The sequence below is a fragment of the Podarcis gaigeae genome, assembly GCF_964106915.1.
Source record: "Podarcis gaigeae genome assembly, chromosome: 5".
NCBI classification, from domain to species: Eukaryota; Metazoa; Chordata; class Lepidosauria; order Squamata; family Lacertidae; genus Podarcis; species Podarcis gaigeae.
Window position 1 is genome coordinate 60,133,356 of NC_139681.1, and position 24,094 is coordinate 60,157,449.

The following is a 24,094-nucleotide window of genomic DNA, read 5'->3' on the forward strand; positions in this document are numbered from 1 at the left end:
TTTAATAAAGAAAATTTATTGTAAATGTATATTACACAATTATACATTATAATACAGGCAAAGCAAAGAATTTAAGCCAAGGACCATTTTGGACAATGGTAGCCTTCAACACATTTGAAAGCGTTCACTTTGGTTTAGCAAAAGCAATCTGGGTGTGTGGAAGCAGCATTCCTGTCATCATTACCAACCAACCATCATTACCGAGTAACTGCTGGGCACCATTTTCATTTCCCAGTGAAGGAAGTTTGCCCAAAATACATTTAAAAATCACTTGAAGCATGCTAAACTTTGATGGGACAGATTCCCCTCCCCCTTTCCATCGAGAAACAGCTCCTTTGCTATCTCAAGACAACAGCCTCTCTTTGTTAGGTTGATTAATATTGGTTTCAGTGTTCTTGTTTTATTTTCAGATTGTTCACCTACAAGTCATCTAGTGGTAAGCTGTTAGTACTTTTTGCTGCTGACCTGTTAGTGGACTAGTTAAATGTCAACAAGCCTGACAGTGAGGTTAAGGATTTTCATGATGAAACATGCCCTCCAAATTCCTTCCACCTGGCAAACTGGTGTCATACTGTGTGGGTTTATTTTTAGCATACCTTATTGTTGAAGGCAGCTGAGCATCGGGTGTATGTTGGTATTTTCCCCTTCCCGTTAAAACTTTTTTGCAACACTCTACAGCCTCCCCAACTGCCTGCAATTCCAAATCTCAAAATGTCCAGTGAGATAGCTTTGTGATATCTTCCCCCGAGTTTCAATTGAAGTGTGAGAAGCCAGGATGTGTGCTACCGAGCTTCTAAGATTGGTGCACATGCCGATTTTATTTTGTTAATGAAAGCTTTTTTCTAACCACCCAAAAACCTTGTTGCATTGATTTAAGTAGAGAAACCCAGCTTACACCCCCCCCCAAAAAAACCCAATGAACACAGCAGACCAGGCATCTGGTGTTCAGCATCGCTGTCTTCTGCACAGCTGAGGAACGTTATGGGGTTTTCAGAATGCGTGGGCATCCAGGAAGGCTGCAGAATGACTTACAGAATGAAAGAAAACAATGCTGAAACACCCTAAAAAGAAAACGGTAAAGAACCCCTGGTGTCAAAGGTGACTATGGGGTTGCGGTGCTCATCTCACTTCAGGCCGAGGGAACCAGCGTTTGTCCACAGACAGCTTTCTGGGTCATGTGGCCAGCATGACTAAACCGCCTCTGGCGCAATGGGACACCATGACGGAAACCAAAGCACATGGAAACACCATTTACCTTCCTGCCGCACAGGTACCTATTTGCACTGGTATGCTTTCGAACTGCTAGGTTGGCAGAAGCTGGGACAGAGCAATAGCTCACCCTGCTGTGCAGATTTGAACCACTGACTTTCCGATTAGCAAGCCCAAGAGGCTCAGTGGTTTAGACCATAGCACCACCCACGTCCCCTACAAACACCCTATAGCGACCTTGAAAGTATGCTGAGCACAAGAAAAACTCTGCACTCTACCCGGGTTAATTTCATTGAAATTTATCTCCCCTTTGATAATTTGGTTGTTCAGTGTGGTCAGTAAAATGTTGGAGAAATGTTCGGCAAGGCACTGCATGTTTTCAGTAAAGATCGCAAGGCAGCTGCACATGGACAGTATCTAGGTCACCAAATGGACGGATTTTTTTAAAAAAAACTTTTAAAAACCATACTTCCTAGTGCCCTAATAGCCTAAAAGTCACACACATGAAAACCAACAAATTTCAGAGAAAGTAATCTAGCGAAGTTATTATATTCCAATTACATACTGTAATGTGGGCTAAACAATTCCTATTATCTGGAATTCAAACAAATGTCTCCTCACAATTGAAGATTTTAAAATCAGAAAATAAAACAAGATTTGAACTGACTCAGCAAAAAATTAGAGGAAAACTCAGTATGCTATAACTTAACTTTTTTTTTTTTTACTGGTCAAGTAAAGGATCCAATTGTGGTTTGTGGGTGGGGGGTGGACAGAATATTATTTTCGCAGCATAAATGAAAAATTAGGCACGTGATTTGAGGGTTGGCAACAACTTCCTTCCGAGAGCCAATTTTGGATTATTTGTCAACCTGGACAAGCTTTCAACCTAGCCTAGAATTCTTACCATGTTTCATTATGTCATCTTACACCCTAACAGAATTTGCTGCCTTTCTATACACCTAAGCCACTCATTGGTTGTATTGGTATGTAATGCTCAGTCATGGTCTAACGCAGGCATCCTCAACCTCGGCCCTCCAGATGTTTTGAGACTACAATTCTCATCATCCCTGACCACTGGTCCTGCTAGCTAGGGATCATGGGAGTTGTAGGCCAAAAACATCTGGAGGGCCAAGGTTGAGGAAGCCTGGTCTAATATTACAAGAACAAGCCTCTCGTGGGGCTTGTATGCTTCCCTTCCTCTGGTGCAACAGCAAGGATATCAGAAGCTTTTGCTTCTGTCCTAGACTAACCAGAGTTTAACATATTGCCCAACTGATGGCAAGTGAAAACAAGCCAGCTTCATGAACTATAGGTTGAATTTGGCTTGTTTCGAGTAACCATTATTACAATTAACTACCAATGTCAGAGGAAGCTGTGTTCCAAAGAGAATTAAGGAAGCTTGCATTTATTTCTGAATTACACTAACTGAGCCCTATGCAATGAATCATTTCCTTGATAAAGCAGGAGTCCAGCAGGCTAGGCCATGATCTAATGTGCTATCATAATTTTCGCAGGTAGCTCACGTAGGAGCAACTGCTAATGAAATTAGGCAGCTGAATTTGGAACAGGTCTTTTTTTTAAAAAAAAAAGATTTATGCTTTCTCTTTTTCTTTTTAATTTGAAACACTAATTTGTAGTATTCAAGGTAGCCTAAACCAAACACTAAAATATATATTTATTTGAACACAATGGGATTGTGCCAAGAACTTTATTCTGCTGTTTGTGTTGCTTTCCAGTCCAGATCACTGTTCATCACTCAATATTCCCATATGCTTGTTTGTGAGGAAGTCCAGAAAGGGAATGTTACAGATAGCTTGGTGAATATTCATCACGGTGATCTCTCTTGGAGTCCTGGGAGGAGAAGGGAGAATATATCAATGGAATGTTAGTCCTCAAGCCTCCATCTAAGCACCTGGTTAAGCAAACAACAACAAAAGCCACAAGGGATGAACTGTGCAAATAAAAATGGAGCTATAAGCTGGTATTGATTTGGATCATGAGCAAATTTTAATTTCTTACTATTATCAGGGCCTGCCCAGACTCTGAACTTTCATTTTAAAAATAGCAGTATCCTGTTGCCCTTCAAGAACAAAAGTTACAAAGCAAAATGTGAGGCTCCATTTGAAGCAATTGCTTTGTGAGAACAATCCCGCCTTTCAGTGGTTTTTAACAAATCAGAGCTGTGGCTGATGAGTGCTAGAGAGAGTCACACAAGCTCAAGGGAAGAAGCAAAAATGGCTTGAAAATGACTCAGGAAGTTCCTCCTAAAGACAATGGAAAAGAGAAGCCATTTTTGTATATTCCTCAGTGCACATTTCTCTCTCTAGAATCAGGATTGCCTGGTCCATTTTGAAGCTGTTTTTCTCTCTTCCCTGGTAGAGAACTGATTGTTGCCTAGAGAAAATAACTTGAGAAATCTAGGATTGTAGTGGATTTGGGGGGGGGGGCACAGAATAGCAACCAGAAGACACGGAACCAGGTCTTATCAGTCTGTAAGTGATTTGGAGACCTCTGGTGCCTCGTAGTTCTGAACCATTTTAAATTTATAGTCCTCAAAGTAAACATAGATTCAGTCTAATGCACAAATGCCACACAAGTTACACAGTACAGTGGTACCTCGGGTTACATACGCTTCAGGTTACAGACTCCGCTAACCCAGAAATAATACCTCAGGTTAAGAACTTTGCTTCAGGATGAGAACAGCAGCAGCAGGAGGCCCCATTATATAAAGTGGTGCTTCAGGTTAAGAACAGTTTCAGGTTAAGAAAGGACCTCTGGAACGAATTAAGTACGTAACCAGAGGTACCACTGTATAAGTAAAACCTAAGCAAGTATACCTGCTGTGAGGTGCTGCTTGGTAACCAACTGCCAAAGCTTCTCTTAGTATATCACTTGCCAGTTGCTCTGTGGCCTGTTATAAAGATGGTTTCAAGGACAGAGAACATAAACAGTTAAGAAATGCTTTTAATCATGACAAACCATGTCTTATAAAATTGACACATCCCCATGCACAAATTACAAAGAACGATATGTTTGTTTAACTTGTCATCACCATACCTATATAAATATATATCAAAACAGGACTTTGGACATGCAGTCTCATATAAGCCACAACTTGATTTTTCTGCATTTCACTCAACAAGCTATGACTTAAATTTTACACTGTCAAATGACAGAAAGTTTTCTAACAGTTTACCTTTAAAATCATATCTTCTATTACAGATGCATAGACGTTCTTGTGCAGCTCTACAGGCTGAAAGGAAATTCCTATCTATAAAACGAGAGGGTGAATAAAAAAAAGGTTACTGCTCTTGACTACTAAACAAAGGAGCAGACAAATGGGACCAAAACATTCTGTTAAAATGGGATTCTGACAACCTGACAGAACTACTTGCTGGCACGGTGGGGGGGGGGGGAGATGTGTGGAAGGCACATCACAGGAAAACTTCTGGATCCCCAGTTGGGCCTGCCCACTCTATGTTGAGCCCCGTTATCTTTCTGCTATGGGCTAAACGTCACCATCTCCACATCAGGTCCTGGGGTTCTTGTTATCAGTTTAAGTTAGTCTTCCTCAACCTAGTGCCTCTTGCTGATGTCTCAGGCTACAGCTCCTATCATCTCCAGCCAGCAAAACAGACAAGCATGGGGAGGATACCAGACTGTGTAGGCAAATTGAGGGTGGGGGTTAAACCCTGAAAGAGACACTACAGGCAGTCTAGGAGTACCAGCAAGCTCCAACCAACCTTGTAAAGAAAAAGCCAAAACAACTTGCAAGTATCACAGGACAAATGTATTATACTGTACTGTCAAGAGCTTGAGGCAGTGAATAATTCTTCATCTAGCTATGAAGAGCATTTCTCTCTGTACCTGCTCCACTGTCTCACGCACAAACTCTGATGTAGGTTGGGGTGCCAAGTAGAACTTTGCTTCCTCTTGCTTCTCCTCTGGTTCCTTTTTAATGTTTATTTTCAGAGGCTCAGCAACGTTGATAATGTCTATTTCCTCGTCATTGTCTGGCTCTTGCTTGAGGAACCGCTCCAGCTCTTCCAGCTTTCGACACAGTTCTTCCCCAGTGGTGTAAGAAGATGAGCATTCTTTCCCAAGAAGCAATCGGGAAGACAGAAAGAGGATTTACAAACAGATCTGTATCTAGTGACAGATGGGTGCAACTAAAAGGCATTCGGAGTTCATGCTGAACCGCAAGGAGGAAAAAGCCCTAATTGCTACTGCCCAACACCAGAACATGGTTTCCAGTGACAACATCCTGCCATCTCAAGTTGCCATCATCGTTATGCCTGAAAAGGAGCCCATAAAAATAGAGACACTGATGATGTGGATGGACTGACATTTCTCAAAGCGCCCTGCCTCATTCTGCTACAATGACTCCAGTTCCACAGCAGCTGGATAGCCAGATAAACATTACGGGTTTGCATCCACACTAACTCAAGCTTTAGTCTTATTGAAATAAATGGGATTTTTGATTAACTTGTTCCACTGATTGACAGAACTAATTTAAGTCTGGATTCATCCTAAAGTGAGGGAGCCTAGCTATGGATAAAAATGCCTGTTTCACTGCCTGCCTTGTAAAAAAAATGCAAGTCAGAGCACTCTGGAACTGGAGTGAGGAAACACACTGTTCAGTAAACATAAGAATTTTCGTTTATAGATATTACCGTGACGAAGGAGGAAGCTTTAAAAAGCAACTTAAACGCAGTGGGCATCAACATTTCAAGAGCCTTTTACTAACAATTGCAAAACTGCTCTGGAAGAGTGGGGTACTTGGCTCCAGTCATAGCACAGGTCTTTGTCTAGGGATGGGGAACCTTTTAGTAGCTGACTGTAAATCAGGGGTCAGCAACCTTTTTCAGCTGTGGGCCAGTCCACTATCCCTCAGACCATATTTTGAAAAAAATAAAAACAAATTCCTATGCCCCACAAATAACCTAGAGATGAATTTTAAATAAAAGGACACATTCTACTCATGTAAAAACACGCCGATTCCCAGACCGTCTGCAGGCCGGATTGAGAAGGTGATTGGATCTGGCCCCCAGACCTTAGGTTCCCTATCCCTGCTGTAAACCTTAGCAGGCTAATACATGTGCAGGCAGTCCTTCAGGCATCCTGGCCTCAAGCTGCATAGGACAGCCTTTCTCAACCTGTGGGTCCCCAGATGTTGGACTACAACTCTCATCACCCCTAGCTAGCAAGGCCAGAGCTCAGGGATGATGGGAGTTGTAGTCCAACAACATCTGGGGACCCACAGGTTGAGAACCGCTGGCATAGGACATTAAAGGGCCAAAGACAGCACTCTGCATTGGCTGCCCATTGCTTTCCAGGCCCAAATTAAGAGGTTACAGAATCACACCTGTTTTTAGCCCTAAGGCAAATGATTTGTAGAACCAATGTTCCAAACATGAAAGAAATCTTTTCAAAGTGAAAAGGAGGTGCCCCCCCTCCAGCATCTGGATCCAAGGGTAGCAACAAAGGGAAAAAGAAAATGCTTCCATTTGCAACACATTAATTTAGAACCGGGCGCTAACGTTACAAATTTGATCACATGTTACAGGCAGAAGGAAAGCAAGACCACCTCTCTTATTTTACCTCTTCTCTGAAACAATATGGATGCCTATGGGGTCAGATGTGCAAGTCTAGAGCTTTTCTCTAGGAAAAGTTGCCCATAAAACAAACACATGGCAGATGCACAGAGTGGGCAAGCATAAAGAATGTCCTGCTCTCATTCTCTCACCACCTCCCCTGGTAGAGCACAAGGAGAAACCAGCGTAGACAACGGAGAGAAACTGACCCACTCTCATCAAGAGAAAGCACTTCCTTTTCAAGCTCTTTAAAATGGTTAAAAGGTACAATTGTGAAGTTCTATAGACCAACAGAAACACACTCCAGGAATCCACATCAGAGTGAGTCGTGCATACAGCAAGAACTGGGCCACTGAGGCATGCTGCCTCCTTTTGTGTTAGTCCACTCCAGGCTGGACCACAGTTTTTCTAGATGTGATGCTCCCTGCTGAACATGTTCTAGATCCATGTATATCAGGAAGCCAGGGATGGTCAGCAGAAACCTAAACCCACCCCTCCCCTCCCTTTCCTTTCCTTTTTAATATTATGTCAAGTGCTTTCCAGTAAAATCTGATTTTTTGCTTCTATTTCTGCAGTTTCAAGTTTTGGATAGAAAAACCCGGATACATCTTCTGCATTGCAGAATGAATAAACAGATGCTGAATCATTCCTTCTGCCTATTCCTGCTTTAATCCCCACTCTTGCTGCCACTTAAAACCCAACCCACTCTTTCCCAACAAGCAAGCACCCGCCATTCTGGCAAGAGTGTAAAAAAAATATCAACTTTCAGTAGAAGTCATTTAGGAATAGAAAGCTTCTGAATTATGTCTGCCAAATGAAATTGAAACTTTCAGGAGAGACAGATTGGACAAGTAAGGGAGGGCAGCAATTCTGTTTCTAAAATCAATTATGGATTTTGCAAAACAACGTTTGCTAGCTCCTAACCTATCTCAATTTGGAACAGCTTCCAAATGAGCAAGTTAGCAGCATGCTCTGTCTATACAGTAGGGATAGGGAACCTCAGGTCTGGTGGTCAAATGTAGCGCTCCAAGCTTCTCTATCCAGCTCTCAGGATTTCCTCCCAGGCCATCCCCTCTCCCTAAGTCCTGATCTACACTGATCTACACCCTCCGTGCATGCTTTTGCCTGGCTGGAATGTGTCCGTGCACTGCACTAATGCCTGCAGGATGGAGAGAAGTAGGTGTTTAGAAACTACCACTGCATATCTTGAATTACTGCACAGAGGTAAGAACCGCATCAATCGTTCTGCCTGTTTTTGCCATTGCCACTGTTGGCAAGGTGGCCCCTTGAAGACTGACTTGGAGGAAATGTGGCCCTTGGGATAGAAAAGATTCCCCACGCCTTATAACAGAAAGGCAATCTGGCACAGTTAAATAGTGCACCATAAATATACCATGCCATGCAACACGGATTCTAGATTTGCTTTGTCGAAATCAGGTACAATTTAAGTTTCCGGACTGCCACGTTTTCACCCACTGGGACTCCTGTGCCTCTAATGGTTGTTGTGGGCTGAAAAACCTTGTAGTTTCTTTTGACTCTCACCAAACCCAACAAAGAGCAAAGGAGCATTGAATCAGAGCAATTTTTCTTAAATTTAGTGGGTTCTTTGGGATCCCAAAAGCAAAAACTGAAATGGACAGAACAGAACTAAACTGGCGCCAGGGGCTTATAAATGGAACTCTGGAGGTGGTGCGTTGTTAAATCATCACCAAGGTACAGATGTTTTGAGATTCTAAAATAAGACTCCTTACCTGGCTCGTTGTCTATTTGTGTCAGCACATCTTCTATGGAATCTTCATTCCTCAGAGTTTCTGGGTCAGGTGGTGTGTAGCCACGGGAGCGACACCAATTTACAACCTGCTTTGTTTTCAAGGGGGCAATGCTGTGAAATTTTGGGTGTTTCTCTATGATTTCTTGGAGGATTTTCCGTACTGTCAGTGCTCGTTGCCACTATAACGGGGGGAAATTCAGAAAGGACAAGAGCTAAGATTTAGAACAAAACCCCCCTTTTTATCCATCTTTTACAACTTTAGAATAGGACCAATTATAGTAAATTAGTAAAAAAAACCAAAAACCAAACACCATTGTAGTTCATTGCAGAAAAACAACAACCAAGAGCACTACAGATATAGTTATTGTAGCAAAAAGCTTTTGAAACAGGAATGCATTTCATCAGATCCATGATGAAAAATAGGACATTATGAAAATAGCTGCTTTTACATATTATCCCCCAGAGGGCTTAAGAAACAGTTATGGGATCAGTTCCTTGATCAGTGTATGGCCTTAGATTTTCAATCCGTAAACTAAGGTTTATGGTGATTTCTTAGTGTATTTCTAGATCAGGCATAGGCGAACTCCGGCCCTCCAGATATTTGGGACTACAATTCCCATCATCCCTAACTAACAGTACCAGTGGTCAGGGATGATGGGAATTGTAGTCAAACATCTGGAGGGCTGGAGTTTGCCTATGCCTGTTCTAGATCATTCAAAGAACAAGGGATACTTAAATTGTGCAGGGCCCAAGCATAGGTTGTTGTTTTTTTTTGGGGGGGGGCATTACAAACTTGCACCACCAGCCCCTTGCCACACACACAGCACAGTCCCTTCCTGTACAATTTCATGAATCATGCTCCCAGCCTCCCTCCCTGTTTGCAGCCTGAAACAAAGTCTGACAAAGCTTGCTAACTATTTTGTTACTTGTAGAGAGGCACATGGGTCTATTGTTGCAGCCTGCTACATCTGGGGGGACAATGTGTGCCTTGTTTGGGCGCCCTCCCTACTTTCCTGTATTCTGTGCACAACAGAGGGGCCATTTTGTGAAACAGGAAAGAGAAACAGAAGAACAAATAAGGAAAAAACAAAACAAGAAGAAATGAATAGCAAATCCTCTGTCCAAAGACTGGCCAAGAAGTTAGTCATAGTATGTTTAACAATGGTAATAAATCTCCAATGGGAAATTAAAGTGAAGGTGTCCTTAATTTCATTGTTTTTACTAATGTAAACCTGCCTTTCATTTCATTACAGCTCTCATGATTTTTCCCCCCACTGAAGTGTTTAGCAAGTCTTTGCCACTTTCCTTGGATACATAAAAGGGGGGTCCGATTTCTATTACACACCCTCTTCTAATCAGTTCAAGGCAACATACAGTTTCTTCACCTTTTATTAGCAAAGCATTCCTGCAAAGTAGGTTAGACTGCAACTGTATGACTGGCCGAGGTAACCCAGCAAGCTTCATGGCTCCGTGAAGAAACTGAACCTTGTCTTCCCAATTCTTGGTCCAAAACTCTTAACCACTAAACCATGCTGCCTCCTGACTAACTCCATATGATCTAGGTTATTCAGACAAAACTTGGATATCAAAGAATGAGGATATGGTAGAAGTCTCAAAGAACCACGTTTCCATTTCTTATATTACCATTGCCATCATCCACCCTTCAGCAGGCAGGTTACAACAACTTAAAATTCAGAATAAAAAACAGTTAACGCAAATTAGTCATAGGAATTTACACAATGGTTCACATTAGTGCTAAAAATATCTAGAAGCCTCAAATTTATTAATATTATATTAAGCCAATATCACTATATTAGAAAAAAGAAAATGGGTATACACATATATATTAAATATAACCTCAGCTTCTGGAAGAGATTTTAAAAATAAAAAACAGCTCCGCAAAGGCACAGATTTCCAGCCAGACATTTCTCTGAGGGTTTAAGCTCATTTTTATAGAGCACATTAAGAAGATTTACCTCTGCAGCTCTCCGTTTTCCAATATTCCAGCTATAATATTGTTCCAGAGAACTGGCACAATAAGAGTTGGCATCTTCAGCTAAAAAGCAAGGGGGAAAGCACCAAAAAATATACATTTTAACAGCTATGAAACTAAATTTATTGTGTGACTGGCTATTCCTGAACATTTTGTTATGCACATCATTTTGCATGAGGGAGAAAGTACAAGTGTGTTGCGTACATTTCCTGAGCCTCAGAATTAAAAAATAAGTGGCAATCTCATCTAAACACTTACTCCTGTGTTCTGCCAAAATGAACGATTCAGAGAGTAAGCGAAATGGCTACCACAGCAGGACATTCCAATAGCAGCAAATCCCTTTCAGGGTTCCCGCTCTTAATAGACAACCCACTCAGTGAATACTGATTCTCCTGTTGTTTTTCCTCAGAGAAAAAGGCTCAAACTCCCTTAGTTACAAGGCATATAGAACACAAACACTTTCTAAGTTCATATTATCTTATAGTGACCCAAAGGACAAAGTGAAACAAAAAAGGAAAATGGAAACAAGAGTTCTGATTTCTCAAAAATGAAAACTGGTCAGCGGCATCCATAGTAAGGAATTACCTTTGTCCGTTAAACTGGGCTAAGAAAATCACTTAAGGCCAATTGTGTTAAAAAACAACAACACTGCGGAAAGGTATAGAAACTCTGCTGGTAAAAAGAGTCCATAAATGTGAGAAAAGAAAATATACGAGCAGGAAACAGGCTTTTTTTTTGGGGGGGGGTGTTAAATAATACAAAGCAGAGGTGGAGAGCATTGTTTCCCAAATAGGAGGCCCACACAATTACACAGCATTTTTTAAAAAGAGGCATTACACATATTTATGGCATCTCCTGTCATTACATTTTCTTTACGCTAGCTAGTTTTGCACATTTGCTCCTGCTGTTTTCAAGCTTCCCTCAAGGCATGTAAGGTTAGTTACCAGGGAAACATTAATAGTGCTAACAGTATGGGCAGCTTGCAGGTAGGCAATCAATGCATACTTTAATTAGCAACAGATGGATTGAATTGACAAATGGCTGCAAACAGCTACCAGCAGTGGTAAGATACATATCTCCGGTCTGTCAATAAGGCTAAGGATTACTGAGACAAGGCATGTGAAATGCTTTGGAAACTTCATAGTTCCTTCTGAGTATTACTGATGCCATTGTCATCTTGCAACCATTCCCTGACAGGGATAGCCTAGTCATGGTGAACCGTGCTTTGATAACCTCCTGGCAAGATTACTGCAATGTGTTACACAGCTGCTCAAGTACAGCCAGAGCTGTTCAGACATCTATTCTTAAAGATCTACTCTGGCTGCCTATTTGCTTCCAAGCCCAATTTAAGGTGTCGGTGCATAGTTTTAATGCCCTAAATGGCTTGAGACCCCAAGCACCCGAAGGTGGCATCATGCAAGAGGGGCATCTGAGGAAGATCTCTAATAATCTGGAGAGGCATTACTTACTTAACAGAGGCATGTTATCCTATGACAAAGGAGAAGGCCTTTTTTGTGGTGGCACCCCAACTTTGATTTTCAGCTGAACTTTTATGTTGTGTGAATTCTATTCACAGTTCAGCACACTACCACTGGTATCTTCCAATAAGGAGTTGTTAAGAAATATTTTAAAAACATGAATAATGGATTGCAGCCTGCAACACTTACAACTTGTGCAGAGAAGGTTAAGATAATAATTTATCACTTATACCCCACCTATCTGGCTGGGTAGTGAGATTGGAACTATACAGAGTACTGAGATTATTCAGATTTCTATGTATTTTGCAAAGAACATCTTGAGTTCTTTTGCTCTTTTCCATGATGAAATCTCAAAGTTAAATGGCCACAGAGGTCATAGTTCACTGGCAAAGAAATTGTTCAATTTGGTTGTGTACTTTTAAATGTTTTATCTACTGATTATGACTACTTTTGTTACGTTTGTAATTAGGTAATTTTTTCATGTTGTAAGCTGCCTTGAGCATGGTTTGAATATGCAAAGGTGGCACGTAAATAAAATTGTGTGTGTGTGTGTGTGTGTGTGTTTGTGTTTTTCTGCAGGTTCTTACTTCTCTCAGCAATCAATGGCACTTTCTTTACTATTGCTGTCAAAAGTTGCTGGAGGTTGTCCAAATACTCTGTCCTGTAATAAATCAAGAGAGCACATTTTATATTATTGCTTTTAGGTACTTCCCCCCCCCCCAAAAAAAATATGGCCCCCAGTGAGCAATATCCCTGTGGCAACTCATGAAGTTTTAACTTGGTACGAGTAATTACCCAATGACATAGTTTCCAAGTTCAGAACTTTCCTCTGCTTTCACTGTCACCTGACCATCTTGGGAGACAAGCGAACTGCAGCTCTGTCCTGCTGAATCAGGCTCCAGCTTAACTTCAGAAGATAAAAGAATAATTAAAATAAATACACCTGTTAAAAAATTTAACATCTGTAGAAAATCATCTGTAGACATCTGTAGAAAAATATATGTTTGCCTAGCCTTGAACCTGCCAATTAGCTAATAAAGGAGTCAAAGCTGTTATTTATAACTGAATAACTGCAATTTTTATATATTTATAGGACAAGAAAAAGACCTTGAGATGGAGCTGGTTGGTTACTCCAGGGAATTTGTTGCTGGAGCAACCAGGTCCCTGCTTGTCCTCTAAAATATGTGTAAAATCCTGCAATTCATCCAAACAGTTTTAAAATATCCATGCTCTCCTGAAAAGTCTCCATCCAATTCACAGAAAAAAAGAATAATGAGGAAAAGGAGATGGTAGCAGTGTTGGTGGTGGAATTGAAGTCAACAGCACAATCTAGAATATTGGAAAAAAATTCTTTTGGAAGATAATGACATGAAGTTTCATTTTCCACACAAGAATATTTCTGTTCTGTTATTTTGGAAAATATTTCAGCTGAGACCAGCAGTTTCTTATGGGAGGAATATATTAAAAGCTCATTAGCACTATCCCTAAGACTCCCAAGTGCTGTACTTCTTGAGCTGCTGAAAAGCATTTTTTAATTAACCACATTTTAAGATACTGCTTACAGAGAAAAATGCAACCATATTGTTATGCCTCAGCAGTATGTGTCATTGCATGCATTTTTTGTTCTTGTGCATAAAGGAATTTGACCACGGACATATCAGCGCCTTCTGAGTATCTTATAGCATTGTTCTACTCTACTGCAGATTTATTTATTCAGCTAACAGAGTGATCCATGCTCTCAGTCCTGCTGTCTTGATGGGGCGGAGGTACCTCTACAATGGTGGGAAAGAGCTTTGCTGGTAGGGGAGCGAGGCCTGCCTGCCACAGAATTCTCTGGAGGCATGTTGTTAGTATTAGTGCCAAAGGTAAAGGTAAAGGGACCCCTGACCATTAGGTCCAGTCATGACCAACTCTGGGGTTGCGGCACTCATCTCGCTTTATTGGTCGAGGGAGCCGGTGTATAGCTTCCGGGTTATGTGGCCAGCATGACTAAGACGCTTCTGGCGAACCAGAGCAGCGCACGGAAATGTCATTTACCTTCCCGCTGGAGTGGTACCTATTTATCTATTTGCACTTTGACGTGCTTTCGAACTGCTAGGTTGGCAGGAGCAGGGACCGAGCAACGGGAGCTCACCCCGTTGCGGGGATTCGAACCACCGACCTTCTGATCAGCAAGTCCTAGGCTCCGTGGTTTAGGCCACAGCGTAGTTGGGCTCAAACCAGGGCACTGGAGGGATGGGGCTGGGTCCAGAGACCTGACCTGCCATTCCTGGGATCAGGCTTATCAGCTATGCCTGGAGCTAGTGTAGTTAATTCTCTTCCCCACTGGCTTCAATGAGGAGTGTTACAAAATGGGAGATCTGCTGGGACAAAAAAAGAAGAAAACCAATGTACCCACTTCACCCCCCCCCCCCCGTTACCACTCAGTTTTACTAAGCTCAGGGCCATATTTCTGCATGTACATTTGCCATAAAAGTATCAGGCTGGCAAGTCTTTGTATCCAAGTCAGATCCTGGTAAAAATGTACACAGAAGAAAAATCAAACATAAAATAAATTAGCTTACAACCACCAATAATGATGTCAGTGATTTTCCACAGCTGAGCAAGGGCAAGGTCTGATCACAGTAACAAATAATTTTACCTTTTGCAACAGATACTGCAGAAGGGCTTGGAACAACTGCATTTGTTGAGGTTACGGGTGTAACAGCAGATACTTTGCTGGATGAAAGTGATTGTATCACTGAGAGAAAAGAAAAATACTGGTTTCACATTGATATGTAGGTATTTTCATCAAACAAATAAACAAACTGCTAGACAATTGTATCGATCAATTATTTTACTAATCCTTAGTGGAGATGCCAGATCAATTGTTTATAGTACAGTGGTGCCTTGCTAGACGAAAAGAATCCGTTCCGCGATTCTCTTCGTCTAGCGGTTTTTTCGTCTTGCGAAGCAAGCCCATTGACAGCTTAGCGGATTAGCGCTACAGCTGTCTAGCGGCTTTCAGTGATCAGCTGTTAAGCGGCTTATCAGCGGAACAGCTGATAAGCGGCTTAGGAAAAGGGCGAAAAAAAGTGAAAAAAACCCGCGGGGGGACGCAAGATTTTTTCGTCTTGCGAAGCAACCCCATAGGAAAATTCGTTTTGCGAAGCGCCTCCAAAACGGAAAACCCTTTCGTCTAGCGGGTTTTCCGTCTTGCTAGGCGTTTGTCTTGCGGGGCACCACTGTATTTTGGTATAGAAACTGAAATTTGTCTATAGTAGCTTAAGTCTAGTGTTAGTGTCAGTAGTGTGTGTTATGTATCACATAATAACAACTGCTCTTGGATGATCATGCCTTGGCTTAATATGTTAAGATATGAACAAGCCTTTTGAGTCTGTGCACAGATCCGCTTTGTACAAGCTGGCAAACAAACCAGGAAGTATCCACCTGACCATAGTTTCCCATTTCATCTAAACCAGGAAAATATGGTTATCAGCTTTGGAACAATTCAGGCTATTCTAGTTTGAAGTTGGCTTAATAACCTGGATTGTTGCAAAGCTCATAACTATAGTTTCCTGGTTAAGATGTAATGGGAAACTATAGTAAATAGACTTCATAATTGGTCAGTTAGTTTTTTGCACAATCCATATCTTAGTTTTTAAAGCTAATATATGGTTACCTAAACTGTCCAAATACTCTCATCAAAAGCATCCGTACACACTTGTAGTCTTGCCAAATTGCATTTTACCTTTGTTCATGGGCATCAATATTGTTTGGACTCCTCCAGAGGCAGCACTCACACCAAGTTGCTTGAGTTGGCTGGGAACAGTCAAAATAGCTTGCTGGGGACTATTTTGACTGGAGTGGATCTTTAACAATCCTAGAAGAGAAGTCATGCTTAAAGAGAGCTCTTGCTCCTTTCTGCACAAGGTAAGAGACTATGAAATCAGCTCTTCTGTCGTCAACAACAACAAAAAGGGGAGAGATGCTGATAACGATCACTAAGGACGTCTGACAATTAAACAGTCAATTTGTAGCTACAATTGAAAGTCATAATTACAAAAATATATATATAGTTGCTTCTGCAAAGATAGTGTTTCTAAAGCAGTGATGCAGCAATGTACCACTGATAAATACTGCCTATCCAAAACAAAGTTCTGTTATTTAGAAATAAAGTTGAACATGTAAATTATGTTGAAGAAAACTCACTTCATTCTTGTGATTGAGGATTTATAAATTAAAGATATCAAAAGAGAAAAGAAGAATAGTAGCAGCCGCCGCAGGGGAGCCAAATCAGATTGGCAACTGAAATAACCATCAGGAGCTCTTGATCACATATTGTCCACATTAAGTCTAGTTGTGTGTTGTGAAGGCCCTCTCAGTCAAACATCCATGTACCTCTCTAGAATTACAAGTCACACAGAGAGGGGTTCTCAGCAACAGACCCTCAGCTGTGGAATTCCTTTCCCTTGAAAACATAGGGTTTTGCCTATCTGCGCATCTTCTGGAAGCAGTGCAAGAGTTTAAGAACTCCGCACCCTTTTAGCAGTCACAGATGCAGAGTTTAGCTGCACCTAAACTTTTCCAAATAGTTACTTACATAAAAAAATAATAAACCACTTGTTGCCACCTCAAAGTATTTACTATAACTGTTTATATCCCGTATCTAAAAAAAATTCCCCACAAAGTGGCTTACAAACCCCCTCCCCCATAAATAAAAACAATAAAAACACAGATTAAATAAACCAAAGGAAACAAGCAGAAAAGCATAGCAGCAGCAGATTTTAAAACTGTCTGACAGAAATAAAGTTTTTTTGTTGTTGTTTTTTTTCACAGAAGAGGGGAAAGTTGGTGGACTTTCCAGGGAGAAGATTAGGCAATAGTGTTGCCACCACTAAAAAGGCTGCATCCTCGGAACTTGCTAATTGGCACTTTATTAATACTGGGTCAAGGAGCAGATGCTACTCAAAGCTCATGCATATGTGTGAAGGTTGACCTCAAGATACCTTTAAACTCCTAAATGGCCTAGAGGCAGACCAAACACCAGCACTTTTGATTTTCTTTTGAAAGAGGCCAGGCCACAAATACAGTGGCCTAGTTAAAAGGTAAAGGGACCCCTGACCATTAGGTCCAGTCATGAGCGATTCTGGGGTTGCAGCGCTCATCTCGCTTTACTGGCTGAGGGAGCCGGCGTAAAGCTTCTGGGTCATGTGGCCAGCATGACTAAGCCGCTTCTGGCGAACCAGAGCAGCGCACGGAAACGCCGTTTACCTTCCCACCGGAGCGGTACCTATTTATCTACTTGCACTTTGACGTGCTTTTGAACTGCTAGGTTGGCAGGAGCAGGGACCGAGCAACGGGAGCTCACCCTGTTGCGGGGATTCGAACCGCCGACCTTCTGATCGGCAAGTCCTAGGCTCTGTGGTTTAACCCACAGCGCCCCCGCGTCCCAACAGTGGCCTAGTTAGGTGCTCCCAATTCTGCCATTTCAGCACCCAAAATATCAATGCATCATAGGTCTAGATTTAAAAGGTAGCAGGAGCAAAGGAAAGGGAATTTTCCTTACCTGATACTGCAGTTTTCCCAGATGTTGGGGCTGGGGCAGCCACCCAAGAAGCAATGCTTACAACCGCAGATGCATTTGTTTTATTAGGCACAGCCGATGCTGCTTGCCCCTGGCTGGCAGAAACTTGTGGCTGCTGTCCAGACGCCTTCACTACAGGGCCTGCAGCTGGAGATGAGCTAGAACTTGCACTGTCCGCTTGCTGTGTTAAAATGATTGAATATTGGGTTGAAGAACACCAGCCAGCACGAATTACCAATTCATTCATCCCTTACAAACTCAACGTGGAAGTACACATTACCTTCACAAACTTGTGCTTTTAGACATGCACGTAACCAAGATTACGTGGGGGCCTCTGTGAAGTGCCCCAAGATCTTTGGATGAAGGGCAGTATACAAATTTAATGAATAGTAATAACAATCTGTAGAAGAGAATCACAGAGTGAACAGGAGAGCTGCTTAAGCCCTCCTCTGCCAGCTGATCCAGCCTGGGATCTGTACGCTGCCTGGAGCTCCCCTGTGGGAGGCAGGAGAGGTGTACATGTAACAAAAGGAATACAAATTCTGCAAATTTCTTTGCAAATGCCAGAGAACTAGAGGAGTCAGGGGCCAGTGGCAACCACAAATATTGAACTAAAATTAATCTCAATAGTTTGGGTGAATAAGCCAAGCCAAAATATCAAATTGCACCAAGTAATTCATCTCAATATCAAATATCAAATTGCACCAAGTAATTTCTGGTGCTGGAGGAGACTCTTAAGAGTCCCATGGACTGCAAGAAGATCAAACCTATCCATTCTTAAGGAAATCAGCCCTGAGTGATCACTGGAAGGACAGATCCTGAAGCTGAGGCTCCAATACTTTGGTCACTTCATGAGAAGAGAAGACTCCCTGGAAAAGACCCTGATGTTGGGAAAGATGGAGGGCACAAGGAGAAGGGGACGACAGAGGACGAGATGGTTGGACAGTGTTCTCGAAGCTACAAACATGAGTCTGATCAAACTGCGGGAGGCAGTGGAAGACAGGAGGGCCTGGTGTGCTCTGGTCCATGGGGTGACAAAGAGTCGGACACGACTAAACAACATTTTTTTTTCTTTTTAAGTAAAGCTAGTAGCAAGCAGGACAGTTTCTGAAAATTTAAAATACCTTTTACTTCAAGGGAATCAAAACTGATGAAGTAGAAGATTCTAATTTCATAGGCTACTTTCCTGAGCGGTTGCATTTGCACTAGAAACCTGACATACCACTTGACCTCACCTGTGCAACTCCATTTGTTGGCAGAGTCACGGACGACGTTGTCGCTGCAGTGATCACTCCACCAGATACTCTTAGGACAGTGGTGCCAGGTTTTGAGAGCTGCGACGATGCTGGCAAGGTTTTCAGTGTATTATCGGATATTTTCATCAGTGATGCCTGTCCACTGGAAGCTGCCTTTGAAATTAAAATAAAAATTGGAAACTGCAACTTCCTATGAATCAAAGGTTTGCAAAAAATGTGATGAAAACAAGCGGGCATTCCTCCCAATCTGTTTTTAAATATTTTGGGATGGGCCTGGAAACACAGAATACCAAGAAGAAAGTCCCACTGGGTTTGATGGGATTACTTTTCTTTTTCTGCACAACAGATCAGTACAGTTACTGTTTTGGAAAAGCAAGTGAAAGTAATTCCTTGTTTCTACTTCCCCACTCCCAACCCCACTATTCTGATGAGGAAGTCAAGAACCTTTTTATGGTGTTGAATTTTTCCTTTGATAACAAAAGTCTGCAATAAAGGCTGAGATCCAGGGAGCTACTTTAGACATCCCCAAGGACTTGTGCCTGCCCAGCGGCATTTCCAACTATTTCATTTGGATAACTGACCTCGCCCGCCCCATGTCATATCACAAGCAGCTTTTGAAAGCCCCTTCCCATTTCAGAAGTTACATGATATGTAGGCATACTGAAAGGGCTACTGTTTCACAGTACACACAAGCCCAAAGCCCCCTTGGACCAGTTGTGTATTTGCTTTTTCAATCCCAATCAAAGCCCTAAACATGGCAGTTACCTGTGCAAACAGAGCTGCCGTTTTGTGTCCAGTTATCACTTTCAACGCCTGGTGTCCTTGTCCAGATGGTGTCCCGGCACTTGTGTTACCTTGCACAACTGTTCCAGATGTTGCTTGTTTGGCAGAACTCTGGTGAGATGGCTGGCCAACTAAAAAGGTGCCCTGGACCAAAGAAGCAAACTGCTACAGTGAGTGCCCCAAGGACTCTGCTCCCACCACCACCACCAAAGAGAAACCTCTCTAATGAAGCAGTCCTACTGCAAATTCTTGCCCTCTCAGGTTTTATTTTTTGACAGGCAAACTGTTTTGCTCTTCCAGTACCACTTAGCTGGGGGATACCACCTCATCTTTAAGAAACTCTACAACCTCCCCCAACCTGATGTTGCTGGCCTCCCAACTCTCCTCCTTCCTGTCCATGGCCTACGCTGGCAGGGACTTATGGGATGGAGCTGGGAGTCCAACAATATCTGAAAGGTGACAGGCTGGGGAAGGCTAATTATGAACAAAATTTTGTTTTTATTTATACATTATCTTTTTTTTTTTTTTAAAAAAAGAACATTTATTAGCATTTTCAAAAAAGAACAACACATACAGTGGTGCCCCGCAAGACGAACGCCTCGCAAGACGAAAAACCCGCTAGACGAAAGGGTTTTCCGTTTTGGAGGCGCTTCGCAAAACGAAATCCCCTATGGGGTTGCTTCGCAAGACGAAAAAAATCTTGCATCCCCCCGCGGGTTTTTTTCGCTTTTTTCGCCCTTTTCTTAAGCCGCTAAGCCGCTTATCAGCTGTTCTGCTGATAAGCCGCTTAACAGCTGATCGCTGGAAGCCGCTTGACAGCTGTAGCGCTAATCTGCTAATCTGTCAATGGGCTTGCTTCGCAAGACGAAAAAACCGCTATACGAAGAGCCTCACGGAACGGATTAATTTCGTCTTGCGAGGCACCACTGTATAACAACAAAGACAAAAATAAACAATCCAAAAATCCAAAACTTAAAAATAAAAACAATTAAAAACACCTGAAAGTTCAAATACTTATTTTCTTTTAACTTGTTTCTCAGACCTCCTCCCCTTCTTGTATTCCAATTTAAATTATTGGCTCAGCAAATCCTTAATTTACTTCTCCATTTTAACTTAACTTAATTTATTCTAACATATTATTATTTTATTTTTCTTCTTTCTTCCATTTCCTCAATTTATATTTACAAACCTTATTTTCATTTAATTTAGCCTTTTAAAAAAGATCAATTTTAACAACCAAATTTACACATCAATATTTATACCTCATTATTTTTTCTTAAACATTTTAAACATTTTTCCTAAAGTCGACCAAAATTTCCCTTCCACGTCTTTCCCAATTTCCATGCCAATAGCAGAACAAAGTAAAAATAAAACAAACTATATTTATATACCCTTTGGATTCCCAAACTCCACCCACCCTTTTCCCGGTTTCAGTCCTCAGCAAAAATCCATCAGTCTCAATATACTGTTTAGCCTGGAGATCTCACGTCCTATTTATACATTATCCTGTCAAACGGTTTCAGATGTTCATAAGACACTCCTTCCTCACTTGTTTCATTGAATTCAGCCTGGCCACTGGTTTACTACATAATGCAATTGCCTCCTGCACAACTATCACTATTACATCTTTGCTATGGAGACAAGAAAAAATGTCAACAGATTCACAGAGACTGTGCTTTCTCAAGATAAGGGCCCCTAGTAGGCTGATTCCCGCTTCATAAGCCTTTAGGCTCAAATATAAGGCATACTCTAACCCAGGAGTATATCACCAATGTAGTGACCTCTGCATATTGTTGGGGTTTCCAACAACCATCAGCCAGAACTTGCATGGCCAGTGGTTAGGAAGGGTGGAAATTGGGAGTCCAGCAAACACATGGGGTTTCCCTGCTCTAACCGATTGTATTAGTGACCCAACCCAGAGCCACTCATGCTTTATCTAGTGTCCAGCAAGAGCAGAGATCAACAGAAGGGAGTGGCAAAACTCATGGAGACCCCCCCACCCCAACTCCAAAACAAAAGACCACAGTGACTGCAAGAAATGGAATGCGATTGGTGAAGACTAGTCATGCCTACTTCCCACAACTCTGAGTGCATTTCCTTTTTTTTAGATGACAGCTGGAACCATGGGCCCATGTGATGGGCCTTCATCCCAGAAAACTGTATTATGACTGACCTGTGGTGTTTGCTTGAGGATGTAGGACGTGTAGGTAAGATGCTGTGATAAGCCAGTACTTGTGCTTTGGGCTGCCCCACCTCCGCTTGCTGAAGAGCCTGACTGCAGATCTGGAACAAACAAAACAATCACATATGCAGGGCAGCCTAGTCCCATTATGCATTTTAACAAGCTTCAAGGAGGCACCGTTTAACAGTTGTTGCCTTTAGGGGAACGCCGCGTGGCCAGACTAGGGTAGCAGCGTCTACTGCATTCATGTGTGTTACGGAATCACTACACCAAGCACAGTAGTTTCAACACGTTTAACACTAACTGGCATTATTTGTGGCTCGCAGAATGGCTCCTTGAGGTATAAGCAGCAGCTTTCCTTTCCCAGAAGGGTTCTTGCTGTTCGTGGTAAGGTACAGCTTAGTCCCAGGGGGCAGATTTGCCAAGTTGGCCAGATTCGTGGCTGGAAGTTGCAATGTTGCCATCACTGAAAGGAAAAACAGAAACAAAAATGAAGATCACCCAGGTTTACAGAGACCGTCTTTTGCCAAACACTATTTCAAATAGGAACAGATAAAACCAGCAATAATCTTTTCTGTATCATTTTTATTTATTTGAGTACTTTTTTTTAAGATGGTGAGCCAAAGACTTCCACTATGACTGCAACAATAGTTTTTTTCTTCATACTGGGATTCAATTTCAAGTCACTTCACACAGCAAGGAAGAGGCAAACCCTCTATTTACAAAGAGCTTTCAACCTCCAGTTAGACTGGTGGAAGATGGAGGCAAGCTGTTGCATTATAGGATTGTGAGCAAAATGCACGTGAATACTTCGAAGCTTTAGCAGAACAAGATCTTGCGGAAGGAGAGGGCTGTGAGGAAGAATCTGAACAGAACTGCAAAGGGCGCATGCTTGGGAAATTCATTGTGCAAAGAGGAATGCGTGGGCATAAGCAAAACTGACCGAAGGAGCAGAGGAGTCACAAGGAAGAAAAACAAACGAAAGCTCACAAGGCAGAACAAGAAATTTCCACTGGAAGGGGGCAAACTGTCTTTCTGACCCTGCACCCATGCTCCTCCCCTCTTTCTAAAAACTAACAAAATATATTCTTTAGAAAGAATGAAGAAATCTGCACTGGTGGAGACAAAAGAACATTTCTTGCGAGCAGCTGCTGTGGTAAACAGCTCTTGGACAATCTGTTTCTCTCTGCATTTCCAATAGGAATAGTTACAGATAGGTAGCCGTGTTGGTCTACCTATAGATACAGAATAGATACAGAAGTGCGATGTTACAAAGGTGTAACATGAAAAGAGTTCAGTGCTTAGACATGGGTTACAACAGCACAAACTAGCACTAAAAATGCTCTTTCTACAGTCCTGCATGGTAAATTTATGCATGTCCCACCTCAACTGGATTTAGAAGATTACCACAATATTCCAGAATTGCATACTAATTAACTGGTTCCATGTAATTGTTTCTGAAGGTGTCTGCAAATAAGATTGCTTTACCTGGTCCTTGGGTTCCACTCTTGGGAGCTCCAGAGGGCACCTGAGCTTTCGTTAAAGTCTGCACAGGCTGAGCCACAATGGTCCCTCCACCGCCACTCACAATTGCTTTTGCAACTCCTTGCGTTACAACTTGCTTTCCACCAACGGCCTTTGGGACCGAAGGGCTGGATTTTGCTACTAGTATCTGCCCACCGCCAATAGCCACAGCTTGCTTGGGTAAAGCAGACCCGACTGGAACACCAATGACCTACAGTGAAACAGATTGTGGCCATCTATTAATTAAACTGGCCCATTAGAGAGCAGGAAATCACGAAAAACAATCTGGCATTACAACAACCAAACAAACAAACATAGGTGGCTCAAAACCTAGCAATCATCAATTAACTCAGTTTGATTATATGAACATTATACCACTTAAAAGCCCATCACAAACCAAAATGTATCTATGGATAACAAATATAATAACCTTTCTAAGGCAACTGATACAATATTACTGCAATGGGATTTTAAAAATGCAAAAAAGTCAGCTGCACAAACTGGGCCTGAAGTGGCAGCTGTGTGAGAACAAATGCAGGACATGGCTACCCAGATGCAAAATGCAGGCTTACAAAGAAACTATATGGTTTCTGAACTGGCATTTTTCCACACTCCCAAAGCACTGACTGTGTCTTTAGTAGAGACAAATGCATTTATTTAATTTAGGCACTTCTATACTTCTATTCATCTACCAAAAAAGTTTTAAACAAACATATAAATGAAATCAATTAAAACATT

General features: G+C 41.9%; 1 protein-coding gene across 4 annotated transcripts in view; it reads right to left on the reverse strand.

Moving 5' to 3' along the window:
• Nucleotides 1–24,094, reverse strand: part of YEATS2 (YEATS domain containing 2) — a 39,645-nt gene continuing 15,551 nt past the window's right edge. The window contains exons 17-34 of one of the 4 annotated variants that reach the window (XR_014564620.1): nucleotides 23,321–23,567; nucleotides 22,137–22,298; nucleotides 21,824–21,933; nucleotides 19,633–19,794; nucleotides 18,847–19,020; nucleotides 17,594–17,792; nucleotides 15,776–15,907; nucleotides 14,687–14,785; nucleotides 12,841–12,952; nucleotides 12,633–12,706; nucleotides 10,551–10,630; nucleotides 8,555–8,753; nucleotides 5,077–5,303; nucleotides 4,406–4,480; nucleotides 4,047–4,120; nucleotides 2,733–3,060; nucleotides 1,029–2,234; nucleotides 1–672 (exon numbers count right to left, since the gene is read on the reverse strand). Coding sequence is in view for 1 of the 4 variants with exons in the window: in XM_083740120.1 (XP_083596246.1) it covers nucleotides 2,952–3,060; nucleotides 4,047–4,120; nucleotides 4,406–4,480; nucleotides 5,077–5,303; nucleotides 8,555–8,753; nucleotides 10,551–10,630; nucleotides 12,633–12,706; nucleotides 12,841–12,952; nucleotides 14,687–14,785; nucleotides 15,776–15,907; nucleotides 17,594–17,792; nucleotides 18,847–19,020; nucleotides 19,633–19,794; nucleotides 21,824–21,933; nucleotides 22,137–22,298; nucleotides 23,321–23,567 (2,235 nt within the window). In the remaining 3 variants the exon portion in view is untranslated. Of the gene's footprint in view, nucleotides 3,061–4,046; nucleotides 4,121–4,405; nucleotides 4,481–5,076; nucleotides 5,304–8,554; nucleotides 8,754–10,550; nucleotides 10,631–12,632; nucleotides 12,707–12,840; nucleotides 12,953–14,686; nucleotides 14,786–15,775; nucleotides 15,908–17,593; nucleotides 17,793–18,846; nucleotides 19,021–19,632; nucleotides 19,795–21,823; nucleotides 21,934–22,136; nucleotides 22,299–23,320; nucleotides 23,568–24,094 lie in introns of all 4 variants that reach the window. The other 3 variants (XR_014564621.1, XR_014564622.1, XM_083740120.1) reach the window with 3 other exon arrangements.